General features: G+C 47.5%; 2 protein-coding genes across 2 annotated transcripts; one reads left to right on the top strand and one right to left on the bottom strand.

Moving 5' to 3' along the window:
* Positions 1 to 58: 58 nt before the first annotated feature.
* On the bottom strand, positions 59 to 19,736 carry usp11 (ubiquitin specific peptidase 11). The gene is made up of 21 exons (XM_072366929.1): positions 19,485 to 19,736; positions 15,995 to 16,104; positions 15,790 to 15,920; positions 15,591 to 15,708; positions 13,525 to 13,670; positions 13,290 to 13,351; positions 12,130 to 12,229; positions 10,882 to 11,055; positions 9,927 to 10,085; positions 9,628 to 9,852; positions 9,457 to 9,540; positions 8,030 to 8,124; positions 5,128 to 5,331; positions 4,935 to 5,041; positions 3,886 to 4,389; positions 3,600 to 3,670; positions 2,422 to 2,534; positions 1,760 to 1,909; positions 1,577 to 1,692; positions 1,409 to 1,497; positions 59 to 324 (listed from the first exon to the last, which is right to left on the bottom strand). The coding sequence occupies exons 1-21, from the start codon at positions 19,592 to 19,594 to the stop codon at positions 142 to 144; spliced, it is 3,051 nt and encodes a 1,016-aa protein (XP_072223030.1). The 5' UTR covers positions 19,595 to 19,736; the 3' UTR covers positions 59 to 141.
* A 1,319-nt stretch (positions 19,737 to 21,055) lies between these two features.
* Positions 21,056 to 24,152, top strand: rfc2 (replication factor C (activator 1) 2). Its single transcript, XM_072367520.1, has 6 exons — positions 21,056 to 21,345; positions 21,704 to 21,809; positions 21,899 to 22,000; positions 22,211 to 22,469; positions 22,539 to 22,799; positions 23,930 to 24,152. Exons 1-6 carry the CDS (start codon positions 21,111 to 21,113, stop codon positions 24,038 to 24,040), a joined length of 1,074 nt encoding a protein of 357 aa, XP_072223621.1. The 5' UTR covers positions 21,056 to 21,110; the 3' UTR covers positions 24,041 to 24,152.
* The last annotated feature ends 1,802 nt before the right edge of the window (positions 24,153 to 25,954 follow it).

The following is a 25,954-nucleotide window of genomic DNA, read 5'->3' on the forward strand; positions in this document are numbered from 1 at the left end:
CAGGTTTACTAAAAGGTTCCTTAATAAAAAATAACTCTGTGATAGTTTTTGACCTAAATTAAAGGTTTAGTTTGTAAATATTTTCAATCTGAATCAAACTACCTGAGCGTGATGAGCAAAAACCAAGCTGTGAACGTGCGTTCAGTCCGTTTCCATGGTGACGCAGGAGGCTGCGGCAGCGCCCTGCCCCGCCTCCTCGTCCTTACAGGAAGTGATGTCGTTGGCAGGCTGGGTGGAGGAGGCGGAGCTTGCGTTGGGGGGGGGCAGGGTGGGTCTTCTCATTTTGTCTTGCCGGTGGTAGAACAAGACGTAGGCAGCGTTGGTCTGAGGGAGAGAAGAAGTTTAACCGTGGGTTCAGGGATGTGACTCAGAGCACATCTGTCTGTCAGTAGCACAGTGAAAACATCTGTCTGTCAGTAGCACAGTAAAAACATCTGTCTGTCAGTGTCACAGTAAAAACATCTGTCTGTCAGTAGCACAGTGAAAACATCTGTCCTATCAGCAGACAAACTGTCCTTCTGGGACGTTTCATATCGAACAAACTATCATCATTTTAAGGTGAATAAGTCTAACTGGTCGGGTTAAAATGATCATTTATCAAACAACTGGAACTCAACTAAAACCCGATTGAAATCCAACTGGAACCCGATTGAAATCCAACTAAAACCCGATTGAAATCCAACTGAAACCCGATTGAAATCCAACTGAAACCCGATTGAAATCCAACTGGAACTCAATTAAAACCCGACTGAAATCCAACTGAAACCCGACTAAAACCCAACTGGAACTCGACTGAAACCCGACTGAAATCCAACTGGAACCCGATTGAAACCCAACTGGAACTCAATTAAAACCCGACTGAAATCCAACTGGAACCCGATTGAAATCCAACTGAAACCCGACTAAAACCCAACTGGAACTAGACTAAAACCCGATTGAAACCCGACTGAAATCCAACTGGAACCCGATTGAAATCCAACTGGAACTCAATTAAAACCCGACTGAAATCCAACTGAAACCCGACTAAAACCCAACTGGAACTAGACTAAAACCCGATTGAAACCCAACTGGAACTCAATTAAAACCCGACTGAAATCCAACTGGAACCCGATTGAAATCCAACTGAAACCCGACTAAAACCCAACTGGAACTAGACTAAAACCCGATTGAAACCCGACTGAAATCCAACTGGAACCCGATTGAAACCCAACTGGAACTCAATAAGCCGACTAAACCCAACTGAAACCCGACTGGAACCCAACTAAAACCTGATTAGAACCCAACTAGAACCCAACAGTCTCCGTTATATTCTCACTCTGCGGTTTTACCGGGTCAGTCGGCGGCTCTGAACTCTCGTGTAAGCGGGTCCGAACAGGTGTTTTTACCCCCTTTGACCCGACATACTGACCATGATCTGATCCTCCGTGGCGTAGGTCACCTTGCTGTCATCGAAGTAATACCACTGACCGTTGTCCTTGTTCCGGGCGTAGCTGGTGTCTACACCAACGAAGAAGAAGACAGAAGTTAAAGTCATGTGACCAGTGAAGAACGCGAATGAGCGGCCGGGCGGTCTTACAATGTCCGTCTCTGAGTCCTCCGTAGTGATTGGACACAGCGATGAGGTCGTAGCGGCTCGGCGGTTCCTCGCTGGACAGCGTTTTCCTCAGCAGGCAGCCGGAGAAGTCCAGATCCCTGCAACGCCAACACGGGTCAGCTGGGCCGGCTTAAGGTGAGAAGGTGCCAAAGGTGAGAAACAAACCTGAGCGGGAAGTCCACCACGCTGTCCAGTTTCTCTCTGGTGAACTTGGTGTAGGAGAACCTCTTGAGGTGGATGATGAGGACCTCCGGCAGAGACCAGAGGTCCAGCTTCTTGGTGGCCAGCTGGTGCTTCTTACACACCGGACAGTACCTGAACACACCATTTACATCTCAGTTCTGTAATGCTGACACATATTGAACGGACTGCAGATCAATTACGGCCAAAGCAACAGTTTTCAGTGAAAGCTGCAGCGCTGAAACTGGGAAACAGGAGGAAGTGGACTGAGAGAAGCAGCATGAACAGAACCTGAACTACAGCCCGTCATGTAGTTCCTAAAAACGAGGTTTCCTCATAGTTATCATGTGGCGTTCAGGCCCTCTTCGTCTGAGATTGGTCGGGAACTTCCTAGTTTTAGTACCAAAATGTCGCAGATTACTGGTTTTTTAGCGGTTTAAACAGAGTCTGAGAGTCGGTTCTGCAAACTTTTAGATCCAGAACAGGTGAAAAAAGTCCAATTCTGAACAGTTTAAGTAGTTAATGAAGGCTGGGAGGAAGTTCTGCTCAAAAATGAGAGAACAGGACCGGATCCTGACCCAGTTAGACGAGCAGTTTCTCATTTTAACCCTCAGTTTACGATTTATCAAAGCAGGTCTCTGAGTTACCAGGGGTTCTCCTCCTCCAGCGTTTCCACGGTGGTGAACAGCTCGATGCACTCCTGCAGCTGCACCGTCGTCTGCTGCTGAGGAACCTCCATGCTGGCGTGTTTCATGTACTTCTACAGAGGAGCAAAGAGAGCAGAGTCTGTGCTTCACATTCAAAAGGTTTCAAAGTGAACCTGCAGGGAGGAACTGACGATATTTATCTGTTCAGAGGCCTGAACCCATTGCTATTCATTTAAAAGCTGTCAGTGTTCTTGAAGGCACCACATTTTGAATAAAATATGCAGCAGTCTTTTGTAGAACCTGAAAAATGTTGGAAATAAAAGGTGCTGATATGGAAATCCCTGAGAAAAGCTCAGATAATCCAACAATATATACTTTATTTTTAACACTACAGGTTCTCTCCATGAATCAGAGTCCAGATCAAAAATGTTCCTCGTTTATTGTTATTTATTATTATTGTTAAAAGGATCCCCATTAGCTGAAACCAGAAGTGGGAGGAGCTAGTCTTCCTGGGGTCCTCATGTGCGTGTTAATGAGGGTGAGCGATGCGTTCATGTGCAGTCGGGTAAATGGTGAGTGATGCGTTCAGGGACAGTCGGGTAAATGGTGAGTGATCGTTCAGGGACAGTTTCAGTAAAATGGTGAACGATGCATTCGGGTGCAGTCGGGTAAATGGTGACAGACGCATTCAGGGACAGTTTCAGGTAAATAGTGAGTGATGCGTTCAGGTGCAGTTTCAGTTAAATGGGGAGCGCCGCGTTCAGGTGCAATAAGGTAAATAGTGAGCGACGCGTTCAGGGACAGTTTCAGGTAAATAGTGAGCGATGCGTTCAGGTGCAATAAGGTAAATAGTGAGCGACGCGTTCAGGGACAGTTTCAGGTAAATAGTGAGCGACGCGTTCAGGGACAGTTTCAGGTAAATAGTGAGCGACGCGTTCAGGTGCAATAAGGTAAGTAGTGAGTGATGCGTTCAGGTGCAATAAGGTAAATAGTGAGTGATGCGTTCAGGGACAGTTTCAGGTAAATAGTGAGTGATGCGTTCAGGTGCAATAAGGTAAATAGTGAGTGATGCGTTCAGGTGCAGTTTCAGTTAAATGGGGCACGACACATTCAGGGACAGTTAGATAAATGGAAAGCAGTTCCTGTTTGAAGCGCCCACAGATGGCGCCCACACTGACCTCAGCCTCGTTCTCATTGTAGAACCTCTTCTTCATGTCCGGGTCCCAGTCGATGGCCACATAAGGCTGAGCTGCAGAACCAGACGGAACAAAAGCATTGATGATGCAACACGGGACTTTATTCCTGGTGTTTGTGATGTCAGCGTGTTCAGAACTCTTCAGAACATTCAGAACATTCAGAACCACAGTATTTTAACGGTGCTATCAGTAGGGTTCTGACTGGGTTCTGTCTGTTGGAGCAGACAGTTCTGATCACACTGATTGATTATTGATTGGTGGGACTCACAGCTGAAGGACACGGCGCTCCCTCCTTCGCCCGTCCCCCTCTCAGTCGTCCCGGTGGAGTTGACCGCCTGGATGGTGAACAGACTCCTCCTCCTCTTGCGACACGCCCTCCTCTTAGCTGGATGCTCATTGGCCGGCGGGCTGGGAGAACGGGCTTCCTCTTGCTTGTCTTCTTCCTTTTCTTCTTCTGTGGTTTCGCAGGGCTGCTGCAGCTGCTCCGCTGGCGGTTCTGAGCTGCTGGCGGATTCTGCGGCTGCGCCCAGGTCGCCGCAGGCGTTCATGTCTTCAGTGCTGCTGGCTGCGTTGCCATCGGCGCCGTCGGCGGGCTCGGTCTGGGTCTGGCAGCCGTTACTGGTCTCCACGTCGCCTTGCTCCAGTGAGGTCTGACCGTGGTTGGCGTCCTGCTGCGGCTCGGTTGCGGAGGCGCTGTCTGATTGGCTGTTTGCGTCACTGTGGCTGGGCTCCGTCTGCGAGGGTCCGGCAGGCTCCGCCTCCTCCGGCTCATCTGAGAAACAAAGAAAAGTTTAAGATCAGGCTGAAACTCTCCTTTCTGATAAAGCTTATAGTTAGGGATGGCTCAGGTGAGCCTGAAACATCCCATAGTTCTGCTGCTATAGGCCCAGCCTGCTGGGGGAGCTCCCATGATGCACCTCTCCTCCCTCCATGTACAGATGACATCATTGCTGTCATTAACTTGTGTTTCTCTCTCTCAGCAGGTGTCTCTGGCCTGGTGTTACGCTGCTTGTTGTCCCCTCTTTCCTGTCCTCTCAGCCCCAGCTGGTCCAGGCAGATGGACCCTTCCTGGTTCTGGTTCTGATGGAGGTTTCTTCCTGGTTCTGGTTCTGATGGAGGTTTCCTCCTGTTTAAAGGGAGTTTTTTCTCCCCACAGTCGCCTCGTGCAGCTCAGGATCAGAGAGAAGTTTTGATCTGTTATGTTGGCTCTATATGAATGAACTGGACCTGAGGGGCCCTCTAGCTCTAAATAAATAAACTGATCTGGACCCGAGTTTCTGGCCAATGAGCAGAACTGAACAACAACAACAACGTTACCATCACTGATGCCGTTGGTCTGACTCTTGTACAGCTCCTCCTCCTCTTCATCGTCCTCCTCCTCCTCCTCCAGCTCCTCAGAGGGGTCAGGAGTGCGCACGTAGCGCCTGAACACACACATGCACAGTAAGAAGTGAAGAACTCCCACTCAGAGCAGATTAACCATGAATGCACAGCGGTGTTGGCTGCTTACGCCAGTCTCTGCAGGAAGTGGCTGTAGAGCGCCTCCCGGCTGCAGCCGCTGCGCGACACGTTGAGCAGCAGCGGGTGGCCGAACAGCGTCGTGCCGTACGAGTTGCTGCCGGCGCCGTAGTCCCTGTAGTGAGAGCGCTCCCGCAGGTAGAGCGCCAGCAGCACCTGCTCCTCCTGCTGCTCCTCCAGCACGCTCAGCTCGTACCTGAACAGGAGGCCAAGCAACACATTTACAAACCCAAACTGTACAAACCACATGAGAACCTCCTGCTGATCGATGCTCTGATTAACTGATCGATGCTCTGATTAACTGATCGATGCTCTGATTAACTGATCAATGCTCTGATTAACTGATCAATGCTCTGATTAACTGATCAATGCTCTGATTAACTGATCAATGCTCTGATTAACTGATCAATGCTCTGATTAACTGATCAATGCTCTGATTAACTGATCGATGCTCTGATTCACTGATCGATGCTCTGATTAACTGATCAATGCTCTGATTAACTGATCGATGCTCTGATTAACTGATCAATGCTCTGATTAACTGATCAATGCTCTGATTAACTGATCAATGCTCTGATTAACTGATCAATGCTCTGATTAACTGATCCTCAGTCAGTGTGAGCAGCTCTATAAAAGCAGGAGTTCTGTCAGTTTTCAGGTGTGTGTTAACAAGGAGGAAAGTGAACGATGCGTTCAGGTGCAATAAGGTAAATAGTGAGCGATGCGTTCAGGTGCAGTCAGGTAAATAGTGAGCGACGCGTTCAGGTGCAGTCAGGTAAATGGTGAGCGACGCGTTCAGGGACAGTTTCAGTTAAATGGTGAACGATGCGTTCAGGTGCAATAAGGTAAATGGTTGAGCGACGCGTTCAGGGACAGTTTCAGTTAAATGGTGAACGATGCGTTCAGGTGCAATAAGGTAAATAGTGAGCGACGCGTTCAGGTGCAGTCAGGTAAATGGTGAACGATGCGTTCAGGGACAGTTTCAGTTAAATGGTGAACGATGCGTTCAGGTGCAATAAGGTAAATAGTGAGTGATGCGTTCAGGTGCAGTTTCAGTTAAACGATGCCAAGGAGGAAAGACATCAGCAATGATCTCAGAGAAGCAGCTGCTGCTGCCCATCAGTCTGGGAAGGGTTATAAGGCCATTTCCAAACTAACTCAAACTGGAAGCTGGACACAATAACCTGACATCACTTCTCATTGCAGATCAAACTGTAACTTCCCCCTTTTTCTTGTTAAAGAAGCTAAAGTTAAAAAAACAAAAACATTGTTTTCTTCTTGACTTTGTAGGTTTTTATTAAATCGGGTGTTGATCTGGATATTTAACAGAGGTCTAAGCATGTCACGTGTTTATATTTCATTCGGCATGTTAATCATGATTTCTGTCTTTCAGACTTGAATGAATCTTCTTTCGCACTTTTAAGGGAAAATTCTTGCTGTTTTTCATTGTTTTTTAAGTCGAGGTTTAAGATTTGTTGGATTTAGTCTGTTTGAGATATACAGTCAAAGAAAAAAAGGTCACCCTCTTCTTTCAGTGCTGAACTTTCATGTTTCAGGACATTAAGAAAATCATCTGGTCCTCACCAGGTCTTAAAATGAACAACAACACATGACATATTAGTCATTATTACAGTAAAACACAGAAGCAGTGTGGCAAAACTAAGTGAACCCTTACTGCTTCCACAGGAATTAAGATGGTAAGTAGCAGCCATTTCCAAACTATCTGGAGTCCATCATTCTACAGAGAGAAAGATTATTCACAAGTGGAAAACATTCAGGACAGCTGTCAATCTTCCCAGGAGTGGACGTCCCAGCAAGTTCACCCCAAGGTAAAAAAGCCCAGAGCTACATCTCAGACTCTACAGGCCTCAGTTAGCATGCTAAAGGTTAAAGGTCACCCCAAGGTGAAAAAGCCCAGAGCTACATCTCAGACTCTACAGGCCTCAGTTAGCATGCTAAAGGTTAAAGGTCACCCCAAGGTGAAGAAGCCCAGAGCTACATCTCAGACTCTACAGGCCTCAGTTAGCATGTTAAAGGTTAAAGGTCACCCCAAGGTGAAAAAGCCCAGAGCTACATCTCAGACTCTACAGGCCTCAGTTAGCATGCTAAAGGTTAAAGGTCACCCCAAGGTGAAGAAGCCCAGAGCTACATCTCAGACTCTACAGGCCTCAGTTAGCATGTTAAAGGTTAAAGGTCACCCCAAGGTGAAAAAGCCCAGAGCTACATCTCAGACTCTACAGGCCTCAGTTAGCATGTTAAAGGTTAAAGGTCACCCCAAGGTGAAGAAGCCCAGAGCTACATCTCAGACTCTACAGGCCTCAGTTAGCATGTTAAAGGTTAAAGGTCACCCCAAGGTGAAGAAGCCCAGAGCTACATCTCAGACTCTACAGGCCTCAGTTAGCATGTTAAAGGTTAAAGGTCACCCCAAGGTGAAGAAGCCCAGAGCTACATCTCAGACTCTACAGGCCTCAGTTAGCATGTTAAAGGTTAAAGGTCACCCCAAGGTGAAGAAGCCCAGAGCTACATCTCAGACTCTACAGGCCTCAGTTAGCATGTTAAAGGTTAAAGGTCACCCCAAGGTGAAAAAGCCCAGAGCCACATCTCAGACTCTACAGGCCTCAGTTAGCATGTTAAAGGTTAAAGGTCATGACAGCACAGTTAGAAAAAGGCTGAACAAGGATGGCTTGTTTGGAAGGGCTGCAGGAGAAAGCCTCTTCTCTCTAAAAAGAACATGGCAGCACAGCTTAGGTTTGCAAAGCTGCATCTGAACAAAGCTCAAGACTTCTGGAACAATGTCCTTTGGACAGACCAGAGCAAAGTGGAGATGTTTGGTCCTAATGCACAGCAGCACGTTTGGAGGAAACCAAACACAGCATATCAGCTTTTTATCTTACACAAAGATGTCGTCTCGATCCAGAATGCAGCTCAGAGACTCTTCGGTGGTGTAGATCTTATAGAATCGATGATTGAAGACATCAGCGACGACCATCTGAAACACAGACACAGACACTCATGAAAACCAGTTTAATTTATCAATATTTCAGACCTGCAGCATCCCATAAAGTCAGTGAACCTTTTCCCACTTTGTTTCCTTCTGCCAACACTTAAAGCCGCTCTGACTCTGAGGAAACCAGGTGATGCAGAGTTCCAGCTGTTATTTTGTCCCATTCTTCCTTAAACAGGTCTTAAGGTGTGCAGCAGTGCGGGGGGGGGGGTTGTTTCTCTGCTGGGGACAGGTCAGGACTGCAGGCAGCCAGTCCAGCACCCGTACCTCTTCTTCCTCAGCCAGGCCTTTGGAATGTGGCAGAATGTGGTTTTCCATGGTCTGCTTGAACAATGCTGGGACGTCCCAGGAAAAGATGTGGCCCTGAAGGCAGCATATGTTGCTGTAAAATCTCAGTGAACTTTTCTGCATTAATGCTGCCGTCACAGAAGTGGAAATGAGCTTTGCCCCCTGATCCAACCCCATACCATCACAGAGCCTGGCTGCAGGGACTGGCTGCTGACAGCAGGCTGGATGCTGCTTTTGCTCTTTGCTCCATTTCTTCCAACAAAGATGTGGAATACTGATGGGTCTGACCACAGCGCACGTTTCCACCGTGTGACGGTCCATCCCAGACGCCTCCGAGCCCAGAGAAGTGGACGAGGTTAACATCAGGCTTCTTTCCTGCACAGTAAAGCTTGTGAATGGAACTCTGTATTGTGGTGCTGGACAAAGGTTTCCACAGTAATCCCTTGTCCATGTGCTTCTATCAGCTGCTGATGAATGACGGTTCTTGGTGCAGCGTCTGAGGGGTCAGAGGTCACGGGGTCCAGCTTAGGCTTGCTCCCTCGTCCTTTACACTGAAACTCCTCCAGATTCCCTGAATGCTTTCATGATATTCTGCTCTGTGGAGGCAGAAATATGCAGATCCCTTCCAGTCTTTCTCTGAGGAACTTTGTTTTAAACACAAACTGGAGCTCCTCTGAACATCTTTGCTGCTCAGACTGTCCTGGAGGCTGATTTAGGACCAGATCAGGGCTAAAGTCAGCTGTTTAAAAATAACATCTTTATGTTCCCTCTTCTTTAGAAACGTCTCTTTTCCCAGCTTTGTTGGAATGTGCTGCAGGTCTGAAGTGGAAAACTGGATAAAACTAAACTAGACTCTGTGATGGAGGCTGATTAAGGACCAGATCTGTTCACATTACATCATTTTTTCCCACATAACTGACAGTAAACTGCTGCTGGCCCCAAATACAGAAATGGATGTAGGCTCAGAAACCAAATTTAAACATAAGCACACATTATTTTCTCCTTTATCCGTCTTTAGATGAGACGCACCTGTGTGGACGGGACGCTGGTCATCTCTGACAGAGCAGAGCAGAGGTCCGACACCTTTCCCGCCTTCGGAACCACGACCCGATGCTGCGGACAAATAAAAGCAGCGTTCATCCCACATCAAGCCTGGAGGGCAGACAACAGATGTGCTGTGCGTGCAGTTTCAGCGCCAACCTGGACGGGTTTGGCGTACGGGTCCAAAGAGACGAAGAAGACCTCCATGACGCGCTCCTTGCTGACAGGAAGCGGGACGCTCAGGTAGCAGAAGGGGTCAAAGGTCACCGACACCTTGTGGCACTCGGGACAGACCAGAGTGGACTTGAAGAGGCCGTGAAACGTGTCGACAATCACCGAGTCGTTCCGCCGGCGGTGATTACGCCACGCCTCCCCCGCCACTTCCTGCAAAGACCAGAGGTTCAAAGTGAGCCCTTCAACCAAAAACACGCCATCACATGACAGGAAGTGGACCTCACCTGGTCCGGCCGGCCGTCGGCGTCCCGCAGCTCGATGTATTCCTTGTTTTTGACTCTGTTCAGGTCCTCGTGCAGCCCGTCCAGCAGGAAGGACAGCAGCTCCTGGCTGTCGTGCTGCTGGTAGCCCAGGAACTGCGACGCAAAATGGCCGACCTTCGTCTGTCAGAAAGTTTCAGCACGTTAGGAAACGGACAAAGTGTCCCGGAGGAAGGGCCAAAGCCTCCGGCTCAGCTGTGCAGAGCGACGAGCGTTTCTGTCACTCAGCAGCTGAGCTAAAGGCCCTGAAGCCGTGCTGCCTTCACCGTCATTACGGAAAGATTACCGCTTGGTAGTAACCGCCCCGATGGTGTCGGACAGACTTTATTTACAGAGAAAAGTGAATATCTGACTCAGAAATGATGAAAGAGAGAAATATCATAAATAAAACTGTTTTAGTTTAAAGGACGGATCCAACATGAAGGAGTGTAAATATGCAAAAACCTTTTAAAAGTAAAGAGATGTTTGGTTTTTATCCGGATTCTGAATTCGGAGCTCAACTGCCTTTATGCAAACTGGCAAACAAATGCAGAAAGAAAGAAATGAAAAGGAGTTTCTCTGAAAGAACAAGAGCTGGAAAGTCAATGTAATCCTCTGAAAAATGTCAGAAAAACCAATAAAGCCAAACTAACCCATTTTAAACGAGTACTTCTTACCGTTTATCGATCTATATCATGATCATCGATCATTTAACCATCTATTCATTTCAATTCTTTCACTTTCTTCTCTTTCTTTCTGTCCATCACTCTGAACATCGACTGCTGAGGTCACAGAAATCAGTAATTCTGTCTTTCTGGGATAAAATCAGTAAAGTCTTAATGATGCGGATGGAGAGCAGGAAAAACCAGCTCTTTGCCGGTCACAAACGCACCGCTTCCTGCCTTACGTGTGACATCACAGTGAGTCCGGCGTGCCGTACCTTGAAGACGCGCGGCACCACGGAGAAATGCCTCCCGGACCACATCTGCTTGATGATGTCGGCGTACGCCTCGGCGATCTCGCCCTTCATGCCCAGAGGGTTGGTGAAGTTCAACTCATCGAGGTAGGAGTTGAGCAGGAAGTACTCGGTCAGAGGAGGAGTGTTGCTCAGGCACTGCAGAGAGGAGGGGGGGGGGGACATCTGATTCATCCAACTGACAAACTGTGGCTTCATTTCCTCTCCTGCTGCTGAAAAACTCTTTTCCAGCTTAAAACTGAGCAGAATACTTTAAAATGAACAACTTTGAGTCTGAGTTCAACTTTCCTTCCAGTCAGTTTTGGGTTTTGAGCGTAAAATTTCCTTATTAACGGGGTTTTATATTTAAGGAAAAGCTTAAACTCAGTTTGCACAGAAAGAAACATCTGAAAACAAAGTTCTCTGGACTCATTAAAGAAAACTAAGGTAGAGCGTGGCATTGCACGCCAACTGTGACATCACACGACCTGGCGCTCCGAGCGCTTTGGCTGTGAGGGCGAGTGGGTAGGAAGGAAGGAAGGAAGGAAGGAAGGAAGGTTGGTAGGTTGGAAGGTAGGAAAGTAGGTCAGAAGGAAGCAATGTAAGAAGGAAGGAAGGAAGGAATGAAGGAAGGAATGTAGGAAGGAAAGAAGGAAGGAGGGAAGGAAAGAAGGAAGGAAGGAAGGTAGGAAGGAAGGAGGGAAGGAGGGAAGGAAGAAGGAAGGTAGGAAGGAAGGAATGTAGGAAGGAAGGAAGGAGGGAAGGAAGGAAGGAGGGAAGGAAGGAAGGAATGTAGGAAGGAAAGAAGGAAGGAGGGAAGGAAAGAAGGAAGGAAGGAAGGTAGGAAGGAAGGAGGGAAGGAGGGAAGGAAGAAGGAAGGTAGGAAGGAAGGAAGGAGGGAAGGAAGGAAGGAGGGAAGGAAGGAAGAAGGAAGGAAGGACGGAAGGAATGAAGGAAGGATGGTAGGTAGGAAGGAAGGAAGGGATATAGGAAGGAAGGAAGGAAGGAAGGAGGGAAGAAAGGAAGGAAGGAAGGAAGGAGGGAAGAAAGGAAGGAAGAAGGAAGGAAGGAAGGAAGGAATGTAGGAAGGAAGGAAGGAGGGAAGGAAGGAAGGAGGGAAGGAAGGAAAGTAGGAAGGCATGTGTTCAGAGGGGCGTGCACGTGTTCAGAGGGGCGTGCACGTGTTCAGAGGGGCGTGCACGTGTTCAGAGGGGCGTGCACGTGTTGTCGGACCTGCAGAGCGGAGTTCATGAAGCAGGTGTTTCCCAGGTTGGTGAGACCGCAGACGCCCGGCTGACCTCGGTACGGCTCCTGCTCCTCCGCTGAGTTCCTCCTGCAGACAGCAGGAAGCTTCGTTTCACTCATGAGGTTCTTCACCAACACACTGGGTTCTACCTCAACTTTAAATAAAGAAAAAGGCTGAATCTGAGGGAAATCTGAGGGAAACCTGAGGAAAACCTGAACATCTGAGGAAAACCTGAGGAAAATCTGAGGAAAACCTGAACATCTGAGGAAAATCTGAGGAAAACCTGAGGAAAACCTGAGGGAAATCTGAGGAAAACCTGAGGAAAACCTGAGGGAAATCTGAGGGAAACCTGAGGAAAATCTGAGGGAAACCTGAGGGAAACCTGAGGGAAAATCTGAGGAAAACCTGAGGAAAATCTGAACATCTGCGGAAAACCTGAGGAAAATCTGAGGAAATCAGGAAAATCTGAGAAAAATCTGAGGAAAATCTGAACATCTGAGGAAAACCTGAGGAAAATCTGAGGAAAACCTGAACATCTGAGGAAAATCTGAGGAAAACCTGAGGAAAACCTGAGGGAAATCTGAGGGAAATCTGAGGGAAACCTGAGGAAAATCTGAGGGAAATCTGAGGGAAATCTGAGGGAAACCTGAGGAAAATCTGAGGGAAACCTGAGGGAAACCTGAGGGAAAATCTGAGGAAAACCTGAGGAAAATCTGAACATCTGCGGAAAACCTGAGGAAAATCTGAGGAAATCAGGAAAATCTGAGAAAAATCTGAGGAAAATCTGAGGAAATCAGGAAAATCTGAGAAAAATCTGAGAAAAATCTGAGGAAATCAGGAAAATCTGAGGAAAATCTGAGGAAAATCTGAGGAAAACCTGAGGAAATCTGAGAAAAATCTGAGAAAAATCTGAGGAAATCAGGAAAATCTGAGGAAAATCTGAGGAAAATCTGCTTCAATGACGTAGATTCATGAACATTTATCGTACTTCCCCTCAGAGGAGGGCGCCATAATGAGGACGAAACAGGCAGAAGGAACAGGTTCATCGGGCAGGAAGGAAGAGGAAGGAACAGCAGCCAATGAACTCTGATGGAGGCAGAGGGCAAAAACCGGCCAATCAAACAGCTGGAAAAGAGACTTTTCTTACGTGATTTGAGGCCTGGAGCTCGGCCAGGTGCCGTCAGCATTCCTCGTCTCCATGATCACCGTCTGTCACATGCACGCCCATGCACACGCACGCACACACACACACACACACACACACGCACACACACACACAGAGGCATGAAGCAGCTCATCTCTGACACTTTCACAGGAGACAACGAGCTGCTGTGCCAGCAGGAATCTGCAGGTGGAAAAACCGGTGACATCATCGCCCTCACCATCCCGGAGCTCAAGCAGGCGTCCAGCACGCTCACGTGCACGTTCCTGAGGCGCTCGCAGCTGCTGTCCGAGCTCTTCATCCACAGACGGCACTCTGAGCCCGGGGGCACCGAGAAGGCCTCACACACGGCCCTCTGGATCGCACCTGAACACACACACGTGCACACGAGCGTGCACGGGACGACGTGAACACTTTGGCAGATGAATCCTGCGTTTTCTGCAGCTGTTTTCAGAGCTCAAGATGGGCTTTTTCACAGGTTCGGAACATGATTTTGGGTCTAAATACATTTACAAACACCTGACACCCCCCTGCTCTCTGATTGGTCAGCTGATCCAGCTCAAACCGCCAAACCTTGCTGATGTAAATGAGCGCGGCACGTGGAGCAGAATGAGGCCCAGAGCAGCAGACTCTGACCCAGAGGAGGAGCTTTGGTTTCCACCTGAGTCAGGTGTGGTGCGTTCAGGGCACGTCACGGAGTGTCGGTTAAAAACAGACGGCTGAATGCAGCCCTCAGTGCAGACTAACGCTGATATAACTGAAAATATAGCTGCAAGCAGCGATGGCGGGGTCTAGCAGAACAGCAGGCAAGCCTGCGGCTGCTCAGGAGGGCTTCACGAGTCCACAGACCAAGTTTGGTGTTTGAGATGAACTCGTCTTCATCCAGGGATTCCAACGGTACCTCATTTGTCCAATTTGAACCAACGGCTCCAAAGCTATGAGCAAAATGCAGTTTTTGTACTTATAGCGCCCCCACTGGGTGGAAGTGCACCAGACTTCTTGGGCTTCATACAGACTTGATCATGAGTCTGTGTTAGATGTTTGATGTCAAAAGAGCAAATGGTTGCTGAGATATGGCCTCACGTCCTGTTTGGCGCGTCATTGCTGAGTTTGATTGGCTGCTACGGGCAAAAGGAAACTAAATAAAAAATTCCACATGATAGCTCTTGTGAGGCTTGGTCTGAAGATTCTATGTGTCAAGTCCCGTGGAAATCAGACAATCTGGGTGACCTGTAATGCGTTTTGAAGGTTTTTGACATAATTCAAAATGGCGGACAATCCAAGATGGTGCGAATGACGTCATAGGATTCGTTGACCTCGGCTATATCCACGGATTACAATGGTACGTCATTTATGAAATTTGGACAAAAGTGTAGAAAGATATGAGCAAAAATGCATTTTTTCGAAATATAGCGCCACCTATAGGTCAAAGGTCTCCAAAATTCTTGGGCCTCTTTAAGATCGAGTTATGAATATTTGTTATGAGTTTGATGTCAAAAGATTAAACTGTTGCTGAGATATGGCCTCACGTCCTTTTTGGCGTAGTCGCTGTCAACTTTGAATGGATGTACTGGGTGAACAAAGTCGAATTTGAAGTAGAAAACGAGTAACTTTTGTGAGGATTGGTCTAAAGATACTCTGTGCCAATTTTCATGAGAATTGGTCAAAATTTGTGACCTGTGAAACTTTTTGAAGGTTTTCAACAAAATCCAAGATGGCGGAAAATCTAGTTAGACGGAAAATGACGTCATAGGGTGCGTTGGACTCGTCATCATCCAAGGATTCCAACGATGCCTTGTTTTTGAAATTTGGATCAACGACTCAAAAGTTATTTAGCTGAATGGGCTTCAAACTTTGACATGTTGGTGGCGCTAGAGAGTTTAGAATTTGGGCACGAAATTTGTTGAATTTGCTAAAGGGAATGTGCTAAATAGATGTGCCAAATTTCACAACTTTTTACCATTGCGTTAATGGGGCTGCCATAGACTTCAATTGCAGCGGAAAGTAGAAGAATAATAATAATAAGAAAAACTACTAAAACAATAGGGTTCTGCAGCTTCGCTGCTAGACCCCTAATAACTGGACAACCAAGGTTCAGCAGCTCAGAAGTGACCCAAAGTGACCTAAAGTGACCCAAAGTGACCTAAAGTGACCCCACTTTAGGTCACTTTGACCTCCACCTGAGAAATAAAGCTGCAGGCGGGGCCGAACTGAACTGAGCTACAGCTGGAACGTGGTGCCAGAGCTCCAGCTTTCTGATGAGGCATAATGACGGCGTTTGCTCACAAATGCTGTCGGTGCGGCTGAACTGTGCGGTGATGACACTCTCCATGTTGCTATGGAGACACAGGAATATCTCGACGGGGTACACCTCCACCTTCAGAGTGCTGGGCAGGTCCACCACCTGAAAAACACACAGATTTACGTCCCTGCAGCATAATTAGCGCCTGCTAGCGCGTGCTAAATGCATGCTAGCGCCTGCTACCTTGCGCTCCAGCGGCGGCTGACCCTCCGCCATGCCGTACCAGGCCAGCAGCTTGTGCCAGGCCTCCGCCGGCACCAGCACAAAGTCCTCATTCTCCACCAGACGCTCCTTCAGGTGGTAGGAGTCCAGATCTGAAAACAGCACACAGCGTTTTAGCATCATCGGTCCGGACCGGTCCCTGAAGCAAACTGAGGCGTTCACTGACCCTCGAAGAGCTCGGTGTTGTCGATCTGACCCGGGAAGGACGACGAGTTCTGGTCTTCGTTCTCCACAAACTCTTTCCACTGTTCAAACCAGCGCCGATCCACCACGTACCTGCAAAACACACAACGACACTTTCTTCACAGCAACTCCTGAAAAAACACTAAATCTTTCCCTCCTGATTCATAAAAACATTCATTTCAGGTTTCATGAAAACATCCCGGAGCTACAGCTCACTGTGGGTGTTATTCACTCGCCTCCGGGCCTCATTACGCTCTTAAAACCCTCACAGCTTCTGCTGGTTTGTCTGATTCCAGAAGTCAAAAATGTAAATGTAATTTATTTATAGAGCCCTTTACAACAATCCATTTCGGTACCAAAGTGCTTTACAGCAGATAATAAATAAAGAAAAGAATAATTAAAAACAATAAAATAACAGTAAACGCAATAACATACAGCAAAATTGAATAAGATAATAAGATAAAAGTGTCACCATACTACTGGGTATTAAAAGCCATCTGAAATAAATATGTTTTTAGCCCTGATTTAAAGAGGCCCAGGTCAGAAATAAGATGCATCTCTGGGGGGGGGTTTATTCCAGAGCCTGGGGGCAGCAGCAGAAAAGGCTCGGTCACCCCAGGGCTTGTATTTTAACCTGAACACTTCCAGCTAAAGTTGATTTGTTGACCTCAGAGCTCTGCCAGGGTTACAGTTAAAAGCTCAGATAAATACGATGGGGTGAGGCCGTTAAGAGCTTTAAAAACAAACTTTAAACGTTTAAAATCAGTTCTATAAAGGACAGGAAGCCAATGAAGGGAGTTAAGAACAGGAGTGATGTGCACAGGTCTGTTAGTGTTGGTTAAAGACGGGCAGCAGCAGCGTTTTGCACAAGTTGAAGGCGACTGAGAGAAGTCAAATAAAAACACCAAATAAACACCGATTACCCAGACGACCTTTGACCTGCACACGCGATCAGCTGCTTTATCAAAAGGTAAAACTCACTTCAGTGTTAAAACCTGAAGAAACATCTGGACCAGATGTTTTTACACGTGAAAATCAGCCTCATCTGACTCACAGTTATGAGTTTATTTGAGGTTGTAAAATATTCTTTATTTCGCAGTCTTTGGGTTATTTGTGAACTTTAACATGACAGTGACCCTGCAGCTCAGCACCGGCTGTTTGGACTGAAATTCAACGGGTCAAACATGCAAAGGAGAAGCATTTGTGCCTCCACTGAAGCTCTAAATCTCCTCCCCTGAGCCCTGACCATCCGTTCTGCAGGAATAAGGAGCTCCCAGTTCTTTTCAAATGGCCCGGAAGAAGAGCTCGACAACTTCTTCTGTCACTTTATGGACCATGAAGCTTGCAGTGAGCATCGACTGAAACAGATATCTGACACCAGAACAGCTTCTTCTGAAGAGAAACGCAGCTTTTAGCCCAAAAAAAAGCTGCCAAATGTTCACCGGCGACACGTGGAAGTTAATCTATCCAAAAATGGAGAATTCATCTGATCTTTGCAGAAAACAGGCTGTAAATTAGAGATGAAATGATCATGTTGCAGAAGCTTTCAGCCACGATGACTCAGGTGATGAGCAACACTCGTGCTTCAGTAGAGCCAGAAAAGGCTGACGTGCATCAGGACAGAACAGGTGGAAGAAATGAGCAGCGCAGGAGGCGAGGAGAGAAATAAACATGCAGATAATCAACTGATCCTGATGCTGTGAAGCGCAGAGACACGTCAAAGAGAAGAAGAAGAAGGAGGAGAAGGAGAAGAAGAAATGGTCATCAAGCCCAACATCCTGGTTTCTTACAAAAGGAATAATATGAAGATGTTCAACAGATCAACATATTCTTGAGGTCCGGGCTCTGGGGAGGATTCATCCCTCCATAAGACCTGTTGCCACTGATTTTCAGTCCACTTCTTGTGTCATTTGGCACAGCTCAGCCTTTTCTCCCTGTTTCCCTTCCTTAAGAACGGCTTCTTGACAGCCACCCTTCCATGGAGCCCATTTCTGATGAGGCTTGGGCCAACAGTAGATGGATCAGCTGAAGGTCCAGATGCATCTCTCAGGTCCTGTCAGGTCACAGCTGGATTTTTTCCTCTTTCTTAAGGACATCACTTTCAGATCCTGTTCATCTGCTGGAGATAGTTTTTTAGGCCTGACACTTCTTCTTTTGTCCTCCACTTGTCCAGTTTCCTCAAATGTTTTAAGGACACACTGCACACCATGCTGAGATATGCCAAGTTTTCAGCTAATAGCTCTTTGGGAATCACCTTGTTGCTGCAGAAATCCTATTTTCTGTCTGTCAAACTGTGTTTTCTTTGCTGTTTTTCATAGATGCAGCTAAAGAAATGGGAACAAATGATGTGTCTTTGTGACAAAGTGCCCAAAGATCCAGTTTAAAATGGCTTCTTTGCTAAGTTGTCTGTTCTGTGTCGACACAACACTGGTTCATCCCTTGAGTTAGGAGCCTTTTTTCTGCCTGAATGCTTCATAGCTCAGAGTTAAGTGGCTGAACAAAGAAAAAACTATTATTTAAAAATGGAATTATTATTTAATTGGTCAATAAACCTTCAGAGGAACTTGTTTCCATAAAAAAATGTGACCATAATTCATTATTAGTTGCCAGTAGGACCAAATATACCATTTATAATTTAAAAAAAGCAACTATTTTTACTTTTCCCCTCAAAGATGATTCTCTGAAATTGTAAATGGCAAAATTATTTTTTTCCCAATGGGAAAGTGATTAAAACACGACTGTGCTTCTTGATATTTTATCACATCCAGTTTCACTGTTCAGCTCATAGCATTTCAGTAAATCTTTTCCAGTTTTCCAGTAAATCTTTATTACTTCCACATACCGGAGTTCAGACGCGATGTCGTCATATGGCCAAATCCAGTCAGTTAGTGGTTAGTTTAATTTTTATGTGACAGTGGGATTATAGTAAGAAAGCTAACAAAGTGGAAACCTGTCTGCTAAACACAAGGTTTAATTACAGTTTGTCTATGTAACTTTTGGATTCTTTCCTCGGACTGTTTTATCACATATAGTGACTCCTACCTGCCTCACTGAGAAACGAAACTGAACATAGTTCGTGTCCACAGGTTTGAGTCCACTTTTAAACACTCAAATATTCTGGAATGGTGAGCAGAGAAGGTAAAATAGGTGTCAAAATCAGCTTAGATGATAAATAAAAAGCTTCTGAAAGACTCTAATGCGACCCTGGACGCTGGTTGTCAGACTAGCATTAGCATTAGCAGCTAAGGCTAAGGCTAACGGTCAACTTGCTTGCTAACGCCGCAGCGGCTAACAGAACACCGAGCAGTTAAATCGCCCCAACCAACCAACAGTGGCACCAGAACAGCTCAAACAGCCGTAAATCCTGTCAGTTACACGTAAGGCAACGACAGCCGTGTGATGCTAACAGTCAGTCCTGTCACTGTGTTTCTGTCTGTGTGTGTGAAGCCGAGCGGCGGCGGGCGGACGCTTACCAACTCTCCCCAGCCCGGAGCTCACACTCCTGCAGCAGACACTCGATCTCCCGCCGCTGGGTCTTTAGACCCGGAGGCTCTGCGGCGGAACAGCCGCTGTTGGCCGTCATGATACCAATCAATTATTCATAAATGTCGGAACTGAAACGAGTATTAAACAGAGGCAGGAAGCGAAAGGCAGCAGCCAACCGCCGCATTGATCAGCCGATGATCGGGGAAGCAGCAGGGAGCTCTGTTTGCGGAAGTAGGAAGTGGTTCAGGCCCGGGCGATGACGACTTCCTGGACACCTGCACTTCACCAGAATGACCGACAGGGGCGTAGTTCTGCCAAAACCACACGAAAAACATCAGAGAACGTGGATGTGTGGATTCTCAACGATTCTGTTTAAAAATAAAATGACAAATAACTGAATACAATTTAATATGTGTTACCTTTTCTACTGCAGTCTTCAGGTACCCTTTTGCTTCAATTCAGACTAATTTATCTCCATGTCCCCATTGTTTTTATTTAAATGCATGTATCTACACCAACTGTAAGGTTTGCAGATTCAGTTTCCACATAAAAAATACAGGTTTTTCAGAAGATGATGGTTTATATAACACATAATGCTAAAAAAATCTATTAAAGGTCACTGCACTTAAGCTCAAACTGATATTTAAACTGATTTTTAAACACCATCCATCCATCTAATTTGCTTAAAAAAGAAATGGCTGCAGGAACAACTCTAACAGCTCTCTGCTCAGCTTTAAGACTATCCGGGCAGACAGAGACTGCAGACAGAGCGCTAACAGTAAAGGAGGATCACAGAGCTGGTTAACAACAGATGGTGGAATCCTGGACATGTCACTGAGAAGGGAAATCTTGTTATGTATCCATCCAACAATAACATATCTTTAATAATAATTCATACAGCAGTGAGCCCCTTCAGAGACTAATAAAGTACTATTGAACTGAATTATAAACAGTTGCCTGTACTTTGTATTTGTATTTCTTTGTTTAATATAATTACATTGTATTAGAAAGTCAGTTCTAAAGGACTCTCTTCTTATATCTATTCAAAGCAGTTAAACACATACTGGTACAAGTTTATGTTTCATGACAATATGACAAACGTCCTAAAAAAAACAAAGGAAGAGTTAGAAAACTGCCCATAACACAGCATTAAAATAGACAAATGTGCTAAATATTAGAAATGTCTTCAGCTATCCTGTTTGGCCTTAAAACTGACCACCAACCTCAACCCAAATGTTCAGTTTTCTATTGACAGAAAAACACAAAATACTAATATGTGACATTTTTGCTTGAAATTCATCAATCCAAACTAATAATTATCAAATAAATAATTGTCGATAACTTGCTACAAACGTGTTGCATCTTTGAACATCAAACCACTGCATTTTTAGTTGATTTATTTGTAAGAAATGAACAATTTCTTCCCAGTATATTATGACCGTTTATTAGCAGTTTGTTTACAGTGATAACCGTTGCAGTTGTAAAATGTCGCGAGCTTTTCCTGGCCAATCATATTTTTCGCCAATAAATGCTCAGCCAATGAGGTGCCAGTTTACTGAGGAGTTGGCGGGAAGGAAAGGGCCGTTCGCGGGCTGATAGGCGGAGCGGACATCATGGATGTGGACATGGCGGAGACAGAATGCGAGCAAAAACCGACACAAAGCGGACAGAAGACGGACGCTGAGGCCGGCGAGCCTTCGTCTAAGACCTCCGGGAGCTCTCACGGGCTGCCCTGGGTGGAGAAATACCGACCGCTGAAGCTGAGCGACATCGTGGGGAACGAGGAGACAGTGAGCCGGCTGGAGGTGTTCGCCAGGGAGGGAAACGTCCCCAACATCATCATAGCAGGTCGGTGTGGATCTTCATCACTGAAAGCTCATCTCAGTGTGTGAGAAGTCTTTAACTGGTGTATGAAGTTGGTGTTGACGCACTCAGATCAGTAGTTCCGCACCATCAGAGTGCAGGAGAAAGTTTTCAGGTTGTTTTATGATTAAATCAGAATAACCAGGGTTCATGTAGTGTTTTCTCCTCAGGTTAGTTTCTCATTTTTAATTCTTGTGGTTAATTTGAAGCAGGCAAAGCAAAGATCCCACTCCTGTACCTGCTTAAACATCCACATATTCACATATTTACTTGTTGAATAAAGTTTTACCACAAAGAAAACCCTGCTGCATGGTAAGAAACCTGACATCCTGTTGTGGTTCAGGTCCCCCCGGCACAGGAAAGACCACCAGCATCCTGTGTCTGGCCCGGGCTCTGCTGGGAGCTTCCATGAAGGACGCCGTGCTGGAGCTCAACGCTTCGAACGACAGGTGAAGCTCTGAGCTGTGGGACAGCACGCACGGGGGGGCTTTTATGTCGGGTTTAATGTGAGCCGTGATGGTGGACGCTGTGTCTGCAGGGGCATCGACGTGGTGAGGAACAAGATCAAGATGTTCGCTCAGCAGAAAGTCACGCTGCCCAAAGGGCGACACAAGATCATCATCCTGGACGAAGCTGACAGGTGAGAGCGGCCAACGGCACAGTTAACCTCGTCTGTAACCGATGACAACAGGTCAGAGGTCAGATACAGGTAATGACGGCTTGCTGATGATTAAAGACTAAAAACAGAAGATGAAGTTTGACTTTAGATCTGTAAAAGTCCTTTAAATGAAGCTATCAGAGGGAAACTGAAGCGTAAACTGCCAGGTGACCCCCGCCTGAATCCTTTCAGCATGACAGACGGCGCTCAGCAGGCACTGAGGAGGATCATGGAGATCTACTCCAAGACGACGCGCTTCGCTCTCGCCTGCAACGCCTCGGATAAGATCATCGAGCCGATCCAGTCCCGCTGCGCGGTGCTGCGTTACTCCAAGCTGACGGACGGACAGATCCTGGCCCGGCTGCAGGAGGTGGTGGAGATGGAGCGCCTGCCGGTGTCCGACGACGGGCTGGAGGCCGTCATCTTCACCGCTCAGGGAGACATGAGACAGGTGAAGTCCAGAGTCCAGAGTCCAGATCGGACGCTCTTTGGCGCGTCACTCACACGGTTCTGTTTCCAGGCTCTGAACAACCTGCAGTCCACCAACTCCGGCTTCGGCTACGTCAACAGCGAGAACGTGTTCAAGGTGTGCGACGAGCCCCACCCCCTGCTGGTGAAAGGCATGCTGGGACACTGCGTGGACGGAAACATCGACGAGGCCTACAAGGTGGTGGAGCAGCTGTGGGCGCTGGGCTACTCTCCGGAGGACATCATCGGAAACATCTTCAGGGTGTGCAAGACGCACCCGATGGCCGAGTACCTGAAACTGGAGTTCATCAAGGTGAGCCGCCTGACTGCAGGTTCCAGGAGTCCTGGTTAAATATTTCTGCACTTTGTTTCAGGCGCGTTTCCTTTTAAATGTCAAAGATTTCAGCAGAAAGCAGCCAGTCCCCGTATGGAGTCCACTGGGCAGAACAAACACAAGAGAACATTTAGCTTTTTAATGGAAATCAATGGGCTTGTTAGCTGAGAAGGACGCTAGCAGAGTAAGCTGTTGATGTGAACTAATATTCTGAGTCAGACCATGTTGTATCTGTCGTGTTAACAGCTGTTATTCTGAGTCTGTGTTGTCTGAAAACAGACAATAAAACAGGAAAAAAGAGGCTTTATTAGGATTTCAGCTGCATTAAAATACAGTTTATGAAAGCAGAGACTGTAGGAGAGAAGCTAACAGATGTTAGCATAGCTGTATGTTAGCTAGAAAGCTAATAGCTGCTGTTCTTCAGTCCTGTTATCAGTTTATCCTTTTGTGGCCACATCATCCGGCCCTAATTGTGACTTTACGGAAAAGCTCATTCATAATGTAGAATTTTCTCTTTTAAATAGTTATTATTATATATTTATTATGTGATAAATTGGTGTAATAACCTGTGGAATACTTGATTATGTAAATAATTTGGATACAGATGCTCTGCTGGAGTTGTAGAAGAGACTGTAAATCAGACCTAAACTACAACACATGAATCTGATTCATCAAACAGTTGCAGAACAGCAGTTTCATTCATTTTCTGCCGTTTATCTTTGACTGAGTCGGGGGGGCAGCAGTCAGAGAAGAACCCTCCTTTCCCCAGAGAAGACAGGAATCCCAAGAGTGAGTCCTGGGTCCTCTCTGAGGCGTCCAGGAGGAATCCTGACCCAAAAATGTGGTTAATGTATCTTCATTCAGAAAAACTTTCCACAACTCTTCAAAGTACCACATAAATGAATGTTTGAGAAATGATTCAGAAGCAGAAGATAAAACTCACAAGACTCCGAACAAATGAAAAACCTTGCAGGTGAAACACAAAATGACTGAAAGAACGAGCAGCTTCATCAAATCTGAGCACGATGCTCCCCAACGGAGGGGTTATAAATGAGGAAGTGGCAGCTAAATCCTCCCGTCTCACCTCTTTCTGTGCTTTGTTCCTCCAGGAAATCGGATACACTCACATGCGGGTGACCGAAGGCGTCAACTCCCTGCTGCAGATGGCCGGTTTGCTGGGGCGACTCTGCAGCAAGACGGCGCCCCCTGCTGCCAGCTGAGGCCCACAAACCTCCCGCGGCACCGGACTGCGGCGTACTTACTGCTGACGGAGCTGCTCCGACAGTTTCTCATCCAGATGTGATCAGACCAGATGTTACACTTGCAGACAGCGTCTCAGTTATAATGTAAAATAATCTGTATTTGCAATAAATGTTCACTGATTTGTTACATTCTGGGTTTTGTTGTTTAGTTTTTCACCGACTCACCTGCAGGGGGCGGAGCCTAAGTATCTGCAGGCTGGAAGGATGTTGATCCACCTGCAGGGGGCGGGGCCTCTGTATCTGCAGGCTGGAAGGATGTTGATCCACCTGCAGGGGGTGGAGCCTCTGTATCTGCAGGCTGGAAGGATGTTGATCCACCTGCAGGGGGCGGAGCCTAAGTATCTGCAGGCTGGAAGGATGTTGATCCACCTGTAGGGGGCGGGGCCTCTGTATCTGCAGGCTGGAAGGATGTTGATCCACCTGCAGGGGGCGGAGCCTCTATCTGCAGGCTGGAAGGATGTTGATCCACCTGCAGGGGGCGGGGCCTCTGTATCTGCAGGCTGGAAGGATGTTGATCCACCTGCAGGGGGCGGAGCCTCTGTATCTGCAGGCTGGAAGGATGTTGATTCACCTGTAGGGGGCGGAGCCTCTGTATCTGCAGGCTGGAAGGATGTTGATCCACCTGCAGGGGGCGGGGCCTCTATCTGCAGGCTGAAGGATGTTGATCCACCTGTAGGGGGCGGGGCCTCTGTATCTGCAGGCTGGAAGGATGTTGATCCACCTGTAGGGGGCGGGGCCTCTGTATCTGCAGGCTGGAAGGATGTTGATCCACCTGTAGGGGGCGGGGCCTCTGTATCTGCAGGCTGGAAGGATGTTGATCCACCTGCAGGGGGCGGGGCCTCTGTATCTGCAGGCTGAAGGATGTTGATCCACCTGTAGGGAGCGGGGCCTCTGTATCTGCAGGCTGGAAGGATGTTGATCCACCTGCAGGGGGCGGAGCCTCTGTATCTGCAGGCTGGAAGGATGTTGATCCACCTGTAGGGGGCGGGGCCTCTGTATCTGCAGGCTGGAAGGATGTTGATCCACCTGCAGGGGGCGGAGCCTCTGTATCTGCAGGCTGGAAGGATGTTGATTCACCTGTAGGGGGCGGAGCCTCTGTATCTGCAGGCTGGAAGGATGTTGATCCACCTGCAGGGGGCGGGGCCTCTGTATCTGCAGGCTGAAGGATGTTGATCCACCTGTAGGGGGCGGGGCCTCTGTATCTGCAGGCTGGAAGGATGTTGATCCACCTGCAGGGGGCGGAGCCTCTGTATCTGCAGGCTGGAAGGATGTTGATCCACCTGCAGGGGGCAGGGCCTCTATCTGCAGGCTGGAAGGATGTTGATCCACCTGTAGGGGGCGGGGCCTCTGTATCTGCAGGCTGGAAGGATGTTGATCCACCTGTAGGGGGCGGAGCCTCTGTATCTGCAGGCTGGAAGGATGTTGATCCACCTGTAGGGGGCGGGGCCTCTGTATCTGCAGGCTGGAAGGATGTTGATTCACCTGTAGGGGGCGGAGCCTCTGTATCTGCAGGCTGGAAGGATGTTGATCCACCTGCAGGGGGCGGGGCCTCTATCTGCAGGCTGAAGGATGTTGATCCACCTGTAGGGGGCGGGGCCTCTGTATCTGCAGGCTGGAAGGATGTTGATCCACCTGTAGGGGGCGGGGCCTCTGTATCTGCAGGCTGGAAGGATGTTGATCCACCTGTAGGGGGCGGGGCCTCTGTATCTGCAGGCTGGAAGGATGTTGATCCACCTGCAGGGGGCGGGGCCTCTGTATCTGCAGGCTGAAGGATGTTGATCCACCTGTAGGGAGCGGGGCCTCTGTATCTGCAGGCTGGAAGGATGTTGATCCACCTGCAGGGGGCGGAGCCTCTGTATCTGCAGGCTGGAA

Source organism: Leuresthes tenuis, unplaced genomic scaffold (genome assembly GCF_036924035.1).
Source record: "Leuresthes tenuis unplaced genomic scaffold, fLeuTen1.0.hap1 SCAF_16, whole genome shotgun sequence".
Taxonomy (NCBI): domain Eukaryota; kingdom Metazoa; phylum Chordata; class Actinopteri; order Atheriniformes; family Atherinopsidae; genus Leuresthes; species Leuresthes tenuis.